The sequence below is a fragment of the Thunnus maccoyii genome, chromosome 4, assembly GCF_910596095.1.
Source record: "Thunnus maccoyii chromosome 4, fThuMac1.1, whole genome shotgun sequence".
Classification (NCBI taxonomy): Eukaryota; Metazoa; Chordata; class Actinopteri; order Scombriformes; family Scombridae; genus Thunnus; species Thunnus maccoyii.
In genome coordinates, this window is record NC_056536.1 from 34,649,932 (window position 1) to 34,661,589 (window position 11,658).

Consider the following 11,658-nt stretch of genomic DNA (forward strand, 5'->3'; position numbering starts at 1 on the left):
GTGGGTTTTTCATGCAGGACTTTTACTTGTAACGGAGTATTTTTACATTAAGGATGTGAATACTTCTTCCACCACTGCTAAATATATATATACACATAAAAGTCATATTGAATAACTTTGCTCCATGGAGCTTGTAATGCAGACAGCCTTATGCTCTATATGATGATGTGTTCAGTGACCTGTTAGCCTCACAAAACCGAGATTAACTTTCTAGACGACATTTCAGTGGAGCTGTACACGTGACTGACAGCTGTCTCCGTGATTCTAACGATGATCTACAACCCGTAATGCCACATTTAAGCAGCTTGGACAAAGCAGCGTTTTTGTGGTTTTTAAAAGTTACGTTATCTGCGAGAGCCCGTGAAGGCAACGCGTGTGACGTCACCGTGTCTTGCTGTTGCCATGGACACGGAGGCGCCACAACGCTCTGAGTTTCAGCTCATTAAACAAGAACAGACTCTAACAGTAAGACTGGTCAGTAACACTTTGAACTGTTGAATATTTTAATAGAGTTCAATCATTCATTTAATGACGTAACGCTGTATTGTAACGTAACTGTTAACGTAATTAGTTTAACGTTAGCTTAGCTCAACGTCCAGAATTTCCAGTGATTAACGTTAGCTGGTAAAATATAATTAACGCTTATTAGCACCAAACATAGAAAGATTACACGTTGCTTAACTGTCTCAGTTTTTATTTTAAAGCTTTGCGCACTTTACGGTTTCAAACATGATTATTCTATATTTTAAACTTGTATTAATTCAAAAATAAATGATTACAGCAACCCTCCCTGGATTATAAAATGGACCAACAGCCAGTGGAGGGATGCCAGAGCTGCTGTGATGTGATGTTGTCTGTTAAAACCTGTTTAATATGTTATTACATGATGGTATTATGCAAATTCTCTACAGCTGACAGTTATCAGTTATCATGAGCTAACAACATGTGTTTCTGACTGTTTGTCCTGTGTGTATCCATACGACAACAAGTGTTTCAACCTGTGGACTGATAGACAGATTTATTAGTGTTGTAACAGATGGAGAACGGGCTACAGTCACACAATGAGGAGCAACGTACAAGTGGGGAGACCCAGGAGGAGGAACAGGAGGAGATTCTCAGTAACGTCCATGTTTCAGCTCCTCAGGATCTCTTGTGAGTAGAGCTGCAACGATTAGTCGATTAATTGATTAGTTGCCAACTATTAAATTCATCTGCAACTATTATGAGAATTGATTAATTGTTCAAATCCTCTGATTCCAGCTTCTTAAATATTTTCTTTAGTCTCTGTGACATAAACTGAACATCTTTGAGTCGGGGACAAAAAAAGACATTTGAGGACGCCATCTTGGACTTTGGGAAACACTGATCAATGTTTTTCACTTAATTGGTTTGTGATTAAAACTCAGTTTTTAGGGTTCTGTAGCACTTCAAAAATTATTGAGTCAAGGAAACCAGTTAAGTTATTGGAAGGTATGATGGGGTATACTGGCATCACTAAGCAATTATTTGAGAAAATTATTTGTAGAGCTGCAAATATAATCTGCCAGTTATTTGTGGATTAATCGTTAATTAGTTAATCAACGGGACTCATTCAGATCATTTGTTTTGTCCAGTTTAATATCGTTAAGGACAAGTAAAATCAGAAAAGAATCACATTTTAGAAGCAAGAGTCATGCAATTTGTTTAATTTTTGTCTTAAAAAAAAAATGATCAAAGCAATTAATTATCAAAATTGTTTGCTGATTATTTTTCTGTCAACTAATCAATTCATCAACTAATTGTTTCAGGTCTAATTTGAAGAAACTAATTTAATGCCATAATTTTGGAAAAAAATCTTACCACATGACATCTTCAATCTCTGTAAGGACCAAACATGAAATATTATTCTTTATAGGCCAATTCTAAATAGCTAAAACTCTCCTGACATGAACTATTTTAGGTATCATGTGAATGTGCGTGTAGTTATGCGTGTGATGACGACCATAACGCTGGCTGTGCTTCTCCAGACTGAGCCTGGAGAAGACGGACGAGTCGTGTCCTGAGTCCTACAGACTGAACTCCTCTGATGAAACTCGACTGTTGGCCGTCGCAGACAACTTCCAGCGTCAGTATTCACACTTGTTTCCTGACCGTAAACCGCTGCTGCTCTGCCCCGTCAACGAATGTGGTGTGAAGGTAACACTGACGAACCCCGACTCATCTTACTGTTTGTGTATCACTGTCCTTCTGATACCTCCTAGTCCCTCCAGACATCTTCAAACAGCCCCTTACCTGTGTCTCTGTCTAATACCTGTTTATTTGTCTGATATCTAGAAGTTTGTGTCTACGACTCTTCAGCCGACACTGACGATCCACCCTGAACTTTTCACCTGGGAGGGCTGTGCCTCTTTTGTGGCTAACTTCCTGTCTCTGGACCCTTTGGAGCCGCCTGTTGACCTGGTCAGAAAGGAAACACGAGTGTCATAGAGGGGTTTCTTTTATCAGGTCTTGTTCATGTCATATTGGAATTACCAGTTTCTTCTCGTCAACATCCAAGTCATAACTATGATGAGGAAACTCTGTGGGCCTATGTGCAGCAGCGCAACGTGCAAAAGGGCTGAGTGAAGATCCGTTTAGTGATTATTAAATACTCTCTTAGCCAATCACAGCACTGGTGTCATAGCTGTGAGACAGCTGAGCCAATCACAAGTTAAGCGTGAAAACAGCTCAACAAACAAATGTGTGGATGGTTCAGAGCGTCACGACATGAAAACACACACATCACCACAAATCTGCAGCCAAAGACAGACGTGAGAGTGTTTTCATCAGTTAGTTTCTATAGTAAGAATAGAAATAAAAAAATAATAACTTGGTGAAGCTGTTTATATGATAATATCAGACCAACGCTATTTCAGCAATAATTCTCATGTATCTCACCTCGTACATGGTCACAGTTCAGTAATTAATGTTACAAAACAGCGTTTTTGCGTTCCTGCTGCCTTCAGATGCTGCAGAGATTTAATGAACATGTCTCAGCTTTTCAGAAAGGCAGATGAAAAAAACCTTTTTTTGTGCAGACGGTGCAAAGGAGACTAACATACACATCCATAAATACACACACACACACACACACACACACACACACACATGCTCCTTCTCTTCAGTGTTTGTGACAGGTAGTGAAGGTGTGTGTGTGTTGCTGTCCCAGCCCAGGTACCTGTTCTCCTCCACCTTAGTGCTGCAGAATCAGAGAGCCACATGTTTTGAGTTTGCCACCCTGCTGTGCAGCCTGCTGCTGGGCGCCAACTACGACGCCTACTGCGTCAGCGGCTACGCCGTCAAAGAGATGTGTCTGCTCGACCAGAGCCTGCGGGAGTGCCCCCTGCTGGACACTCAGGTCAAGGTAAATGCTGGTGCTCTGTAGGTCACTGTATACCTACTGTACATGTGAATACGTATGATATGAATGGGGCTGCTCATGCATGTAACTCCTTTATGTTTGTATGTGCAGGTTGTGATCTCAGAGCAGGAACAACAGGAGAGCAAATACACAGTGAAACCTTTGAAGGAGCTGAAGAGTCACTTTGTGACGCAGCAAGAGAAGAAGAAACTGGAGGCTGAAGCTGTGCTGCTCCAGAGAAAAACACTACAGGAGGTAACACGATGTTTTCATAGCTGCAGCTGTAATTTACCTGCAGGAACACAGCACAGGGAGGGTCACATGACTGCTGAGGTATGTTGGACTCTGTGAGAACTGCTCTGTCTGCCAAGTCGACTGATGTTCTAGTTTATAGCTTTATACATTTTTTTTTACTAAACTTTCTCTTTTGTTTTTCAAAAACATATATTTGACAGAATAAATTATTGGAAGCTATGTTTATTTTAATGTGGTGACATCAAGGGCCCTTTGTATTGGAACAAACTTACACACTGATGGCGGCGAGCTACCACACAGGGTGCTGACGCAACCATCGAGCAGTTTGGGGTTCAGTATCTTGCTAAAGGACATTCTGACATGCGGATCGAACCATCGACCAAATGTAGGGGAGATCTGTCCAACTGCTGTGTCCACACAAAGAGCTCGACTACATGACTGTGTTCTGGTTAATTGTTGTTGCCTTACAAGAGGCTCTGCATGATGTGATATGTGGCAAACTGGGCGAAATCAGAACCAGAAACAGGTTTATTGTCACGTCGTTTTGCACGTACAAGGAATAACAATCAAAATATAGAAGTTAAAACACAAGAACCACAACAGACAGCTGATCATAAATAATGTAAATAAAGTTTTATAAAAAAATAGGAAAAAATGGAAAATTAAGTTACCAAAGTGCATTATTTAAGGATTTTGAAAATGCATCAATAAAAATACTCACTCACTCATTCACTCATTCACTCACTCATTCACTCATTCACTCACTCATTCACTCACTCACTCATTCACTCACTCACTCACTCATTCACTCACTCACTCATGCTCTCATTCACTCACTCATTCACTCATTCACTCACTCACTCACTCATGCTCTCATTCACTCACTCATTCACTCATTCACTCACTCATGCACTCATTCACTCACTCATTCACTCACTCACTCGCTCATTCACTCACTCGCTCACTCACTCACTCACTCACTCATTCACTCATTCACTCGTTCACTCACTCACTCATGCACTCATTCACTCACTCATTCACTCACTCACTCATGCTCTCATTCATTCACTCACTCACTCACTCATTCACTCACTCACTCACTCATGCTCTCATTCATTCACTCACTCATTCACTCACTCACTCACTCACTCTCTCATTCACTCACTCACTCACTCGTTCACTCACTCACTCATTCACTCACTCGCTCATTCACTCACTCACTCACTCACTCACTCGCTCATTCACTCACTCACTCACTCACTCGCTCACTCGCTCATTCACTCACTCGCTCACTCACTCATTCACTCACTCATTCACTCGTTCACTCACTCACTCATGCACTCATTCATTCACTCACTCGCTCATTCACTCACTCACTCACTCATTCACTCATTCACTCACTCGTTCACTCACTCACTCATGCACTCATGCACTCATTCACTCACTCACTCACTCACTCGCTCATTCACTCACTCACTCACTCATTCACTCACTCATTCACTCGTTCACTCACTCACTCATGCACTCATTCACTCATTCACTCACTCACTCACTCACTCGCTCATTCACTCATTCACTCATTCACTCACTCACTCACTCGTTCACTCACTCACTCATGCACTCATTCACTCACTCACTCACTCGCTCATTCACTCACTCACTCATTCACTCACTCACTCATTCACTCACTCACTCACTCACTCGCTCATTCACTCACTCGCTCACTCACTCACTCACTCATTCACTCACTCACTCACTCGCTCACTCACTCACTCATGCACTCATTCACTCACTCACTCACTCACTCGCTCATTCACTCACTCACTCACTCACTCATTCACTCACTCACTCGCTCATTCACTCACTCGCTCACTCACTCACTCGCTCACTCACTCACTCACTCATTCACTCACTCACTCATTCATTCACTCACTCACTCATGCACTCATTCACTCACTCATTCACTCACTCACTCGCTCATTCACTCACTCGCTCACTCACTCACTCACTCACTCGCTCATTCACTCACTCATTCACTCACTCACTCATTCACTCACTCATTCACTCACTCATGCACTCACTCACTCACTCACTCATTCACTCACTCACTCATTCACTCACTCACTCATTCATTCACTCACTCACTCATTCACTCACTCACTCATGCACTCATTCACTCACTCACTCATTCACTCACTCACTCGCTCATTCACTCACTCGCTCACTCACTCACTCACTCATTCACTCACTCATTCATTCATTCACTCACTCGCTCACTCACTCATTCACTCATTCACTCACTCATTCACTCATTCACTCACTCACTCACTCATTCACTCACTCATGCACTCATTCACTCATTCACTCACTCACTCACTCATTCACTCACTCACTCACTCATTCACTCATTCACTCACTCATTCACTCACTCATGCACTCACTCACTCACTCATTCATTCACTCACTCACTCACTCACTCACTCACTCACTCATGCACTCATTCACTCATTCACTCACTCATTCACTCACTCACTCACTCATTCACTCATTCACTCACTCATTCACTCACTCATGCACTCACTCACTCACTCATTCATTCACTCACTCACTCATTCACTCACTCATGCACTCATTCACTCACTCATTCATTCACTCACTCACTCACTCACTCACTCACTCATTCATTCACTCACTCACTCACTCACTCACTCACTCACTCATTCATTCACTCGTTCACTCATTCGCTGTATAACAGCAGTTAGCAGTAAATCAAGCCTTCAGACTCTCACTAATCATCAGATGTAGAGTCATACAACAGTAATTTTCACATCTATGAAATATGGAGCATTGCATTGTGGGATTGTTAACAGAAAGTAAGACTTTATTCCATGGTGGAATTTCTGAGGCTGTGTGGTGTAAATAATAATACACACTCAGCATTCAGACAATATAAATATAGTGTTATATACTGTGAACACACTAAAAACCACTGCGTTACATTTTTACCCAGTTTGGTTCAATATAGCAACAACAAAACATCAGCTTCACTTTAACAATCTGTTATTTTGATCCAGTGTTACACACAACAACCTTTAGCTAACAACTGTCACAGATTTGTTGTTTCTTGTACAAAACGACGTGAATATGATATTCAAAAGATACACAAGTTGTTAACAATCAATAACAAACTGTGACATGTACGTTTTAGTTTAGTAGATTATAACAAGCTTTAGTTTTGTTCAATAAATCAACAGGAAAATTAAAAATAACACTAAAACTGGCTCAAAACAAAAAAAATAACAGTGCTGTATTCACTCAAACTGGGTAAAAATTTAACCCAGTAATTTTTAGGGAGTGATTTTAGACACATCCATTGTCTCTACTCTCCCTCCTTTGACCTTTGACCTTTTTGTCTCCCTCCATGAACAGGAGAGTCAGCAGCCACCCGCTGACCCCCTGCAGGGTCTGCGGGTGCACTGTTGGGTGCTGGTCCTGTCAGGGAGCCGCAGCGTCCAGGACAACTTCTTCATCGACCCTCTGACGGGGAAGAGCTACAGCACCGCTGACAACAACTTCCTGGGCATCGAGAGCGTGTGGAACAATCTCAACTACTACGTCAACATGCAGGACTGCAGGAACGGCTGTGTTGTGAGTCCACGACAGCTCCCGACATGATATCATAAACAGTCATATAGTAATAATAGTAATAATTAAAGCTGCAAGCAGCGTTGGTCGGGACCTCGCACTCTGGCCCGTCGGGATCAGATCATTTTGCTGTTTAAAAATGAGGGATATTTATTAAAAGTGTGGTGTGCTTTTATTTTGAAAGATTGATTGACAGGATGAGAATTTTCTGCAGGGTGAGACATGTCTGTCTTGCTCACACCTGTGTCATCAAAATCATGCAAGTTTTGGGTCCATTCACTTGAATTTCAATTAGTAAATTGAAAACTCTTGATGAGTTTGTGTGTAAAACAAATTATTTTCCTAATTTTCATCAAGTCTATTTTTAGAAAAGTAAAGACTTTTAACCCACATGACCTGGTCAAAGCTTGATTTGAATGGAGAGTGTGAGCGAACCCACACCTTTTTGAACATTTACTGCTTCCACATAGTTTTAGATACAAACTTCATTTGAACTTTAAATGAGTCACGAGACTTTGACCTACAAATCTTGAATTTACATGTTTTTTCTATCTTTTATTGTGTTTGAGATATTAGAGTGTGAGTTTTAAAGTCTTTTCTTGCTCCTCCTGTGATTTTATAATGAGTGTGTATTGCGGAATGTTTGTGACATCACCAGGAGCAGTTGGAGAGGAGGATTTTAGAGTACGCTTCTTGTGAAATATCCTCATAAATCCCATCACTTTGGCCAAATCTAACATTAAAAATCATATTTTAGTAGGAAATTTCGTTGTGAATCCATTGATACAGGTTTGAAAGTGGTCAGACTTATAGTTTAGACGTCAGAAGCCTCTGTTTGACACAAAGTTCATGCCCATAGATTGCCTCCCCATTGGTTTACATTGTAAGGTGTGATGTTGCACTGCAACTTTCAGGGCTTATTAAATCCAAACTGTTCGAGTTATTACAAAGTTTTTAACAACTTTTTTTCAGCACAGTGTCATAAGTCATGTGTAAAAGTTTGAAGCTGATACCATTAACGCCCTTGGAGGAGACAGCGTTTGTTCGGGGTCCAAAATTGGGGCAAAGTCTTATTTTGAAAGGCTGATTGCAGACTTCCTGTTGGATTTAGGTCAGGGGTGTCAGTGTATGATTTGTAGGTCTTGATGAGACAAATAATTGAGTTTTGGTTTGATCTCTCTATGACATTCCTACGGGCTGTGGCGGCCATTTTAGTTACATAGGTGGCGCTAGAGAGCACATTTTGGCACTTTAGGGGTTAATTTTTACATTATATCAAATTTTTACCAGACCTGATGTGTGTGCCAAATTTGGTGAGTTTTTGAGCATGTTTAGGGGGTCAAATTTAGGGTTTAAGTCCCGTAATGATAAAGAAAGAAAGAAACAAACAAACAGACAAACAAACAAACACACGAAAAACAATAGGGTCCTCGCCCTGTTTTACAGTAGTCCTCTGCCTTTTGGGCTTGGTCCCTAATAAACCTCTACTGTGTGTGTGTGTGTGTGTGTGTGTGTGTGTGTGTGTGTGTGTGTGTGTGTGTGTGTGTGTGTAGGATATGGTGTATGACCTGGATGATGTCCAGCTGTGGGAGCCAGTCTTGTACGGTGCAACCAGCAAAAAGCAGCTGATTCTAGAAGCCCTGAAGAAGAAGGAAAGCCATAAGATGAGCAGAATCAACAACGATGACGAGGTACGTACGTGTGTTTGTGTTTTTATACCCTCACCTCACTGTCTGTTACAAGCTGTTACTAGTCCATTTTTATTTGTATCAGCCCAATATCACAAATCACAAATTCGCCTCAGGCTGTACAGCAATACAATTAATCCTGATTGCCTCGAGCCTATTAGCCAACCGCAATTAACTCCCAATTATCATAGATTCTGATTTAGATATATCTTATTCCTCTGTGCCACAAAAACTGTTAAAAACATGACATGTCATCGCTATGAACACACTCTGTAGTTTATTCAGACTCAGTCGCACACGCCGTCCTGCTGCAGAAACACTCACTAGAGCAAAAACTAAAACAACGAAACAAAACAAATTAAAGTATGGAGAAGGAGAAAAGAGAAAGATTGGAATAAATCATTTTGTGAAATGAATATATAAATGGCCAAATATTCAGGCAGTGAAGTATTAAACTGCTGCTTGATTAAGATGCTGTATGATGCTTACTGGGGGTTTAAGTCCAGGTAAGAGTCTTCTCTGCAATGTTTGTGTGCTTTTTATTCCGATGTAACTCAAGAGGAGGTCCCACATTTTATAGGTTTGACACCGAAACATAATTTTTTTACCTTGAACGAAGTGGATTGTAAGCTCAACATGGTGTTGTTGTTCGTTGTGAAGGAGGAGGAGCAGCCCCGCGCTTTCGAGATGCCGAGCTCCTGGGTCAGTTACATCACCATCTCAAAAAAAGGTACGATGCTCGACATTACACATCCGAGCAGACGCCCGCTTCACCGAGTTACTGATCCGGTCTGAATGTTTTGTTTTTGAGCGAGGTGTTCAAAGTGAGTTTTTGTAGGACAATCGAGTACCAAGTATTTATAATAATGTAATATATCAACTGGATCTTCATTTAAGGTCCAGTATGGAAAGTTTCACATTCTTTTTGTACATTTTTGTCTTTAGAAGAAGCCTTAAACTGTCTGGAGGTTGCAGAAGGTGTTGACCCCCGAGTTGTTTTCCAGTTCAGTGTGTTTTCATAAAGTCCAGCAACAACCTGTCCAACCTGTCTGAATCAGAGCTGCATGAAAAGTTCCCAACTAATCACAATGTCATTGGCAGCCATTGGATTTATAGAAGGAGAATTACAAATACATTTGTCTGCCTGCTTTGATAATTATGTATTCAACAAAAATAAATACATAAATAAATTGTAAAAAAAAAAGGAGCAAAAGAAGAACAAAAACATCCACCGGGACCATCTCTATAGTCACATAGGTTATTTTCTTTTACAATACTGTGGCAGCTATTAAGAAACACTTTGATAAATTACACGGAGAAAGAGAGAACAAAATAACAGTAATGATAATAAAAACAAAACTTGATTCTGGCCTGCTCTCTAAACAACATATTTGATGTAATTGAAGCATCCAGAATCAAACTGAACTGACCGCAGTCAGTACCAACACTAGCCTTAACGGCATCATAAACGTCCACAAACATGCCGCCTCTCTCTCTCTGTCGCTCAGACCTGGAGACCCGCTGGCCCGGAGGACAGAAGACGAGCCGCTACAGGAGAGCAAAGCTGGAGGAGTTCTCTCTCGAGCGGAGGTCAGACGGGCTGCTCACACGACTGACTACATACAAAGACCTGGACTGTGAGTGTTGAAGAGAAAAAATCTTGACTTTTAAAAAAATAATCATCATCAACACGTCTCATTATGTGGAGAAGAAATTGAAGGAGACAAACTGCTTTAGTGTGGTTGTTAAGTAAAAACAGCACGAAATGTCTGTTGATTTAGGTTTATGTCATTTGAATTTGTTTGTGTATAACATGTAACGTGTGTGTGTGTGTGTGTTAAAGGCTCGGAGGTGGTCATGGTGACGGAGTGGTACCGACACAGAAACGACTTCCTGGAGAAGAAGGAGGTCAACAAGGTCGACAACTTCACCGCAGAACACTTCGCACGTGGAAGACGTTTCCACCTTTTAGGTAAATCTGCTTTCTGCAGCATCATCACAGACACGCTTGGAAAGAGTAAAACACATTCACTCACTTTCTAGGGACACCTGTGGCTTTTTAGTGTACTGGAGTGCATTATGTTGAAAAGTGTTCCTAATATTTTGTCCACCCCATTAACGTACATTAGGGGGTCAAAATATTAGAAATACATTTCAATATAACACGCTCCAGTACACCATCACACCACCATGACCTCAATAATCGACAAAAAGGAGAATTATCACCTTTCTGACAACTAAAACTGAACATGTAGAAGCTTCATAGAAGTAGAGTTGATGAGCTGTTGTATTGGATTGATTAGATTACGCAGGTGTTCCTAATAAAGTGCTCGCTGAGTGTAAAATACTGTCGGGCTCATGATGGACAGTTTAGCAGCAGGACCACAGATATCCTCTTTTTTGTTCCAGACGTTCTTCTTTGTGTTAGTTTCGAAGCATAAAGATATTTTACTGTATATATATGAATATATGTCGTCAGCTGCACAGCGCTGAGTTGTGATGACATGAATTCAAGCTACAACTGAAACATAAACTCAATAAAGTTCCCTCGATGTTGTGTCGGTCGCCTCGGTAACGGCACGTTCGTTTCGCTCAGTTCACAGGTACTCACACCTGACCACGGACGCTGAGATGGAGTTCAGCAGCGCTCGTGTCGACGGTCTGGTTCGGAGGGAGGAGTCACCGGGCGAA

General features: G+C 41.2%; 1 protein-coding gene across 4 annotated transcripts in view; it reads left to right on the top strand.

Moving 5' to 3' along the window:
* The first annotated feature begins 370 nt into the window (after positions 1–370).
* ccdc135 (coiled-coil domain containing 135) overlaps positions 371–11,658 on the top strand; it is a 15,797-nt gene continuing 4,509 nt past the window's right edge. Inside the window, exons 1-12 of one of the 4 annotated variants that reach the window (XM_042410176.1) lie at positions 371–474; positions 1,037–1,152; positions 2,007–2,175; positions 2,314–2,439; positions 3,188–3,382; positions 3,491–3,634; positions 7,064–7,282; positions 8,833–8,970; positions 9,628–9,697; positions 10,476–10,604; positions 10,811–10,939; positions 11,564–11,658. The exon at positions 11,564–11,658 is cut by the window's right edge and continues 120 nt beyond it. In XM_042410176.1, coding sequence (XP_042266110.1) covers positions 403–474; positions 1,037–1,152; positions 2,007–2,175; positions 2,314–2,439; positions 3,188–3,382; positions 3,491–3,634; positions 7,064–7,282; positions 8,833–8,970; positions 9,628–9,697; positions 10,476–10,604; positions 10,811–10,939; positions 11,564–11,658 — 1,602 coding nt within the window. In that variant the 5' untranslated portion in view covers positions 371–402. Of the gene's footprint in view, positions 475–781; positions 1,153–2,006; positions 2,176–2,313; positions 2,440–3,187; positions 3,383–3,490; positions 3,635–7,063; positions 7,283–8,832; positions 8,971–9,627; positions 9,698–10,475; positions 10,605–10,810; positions 10,940–11,563 lie in introns of all 4 variants that reach the window. The other 3 variants (XM_042410177.1, XM_042410179.1, XM_042410178.1) reach the window with 3 other exon arrangements.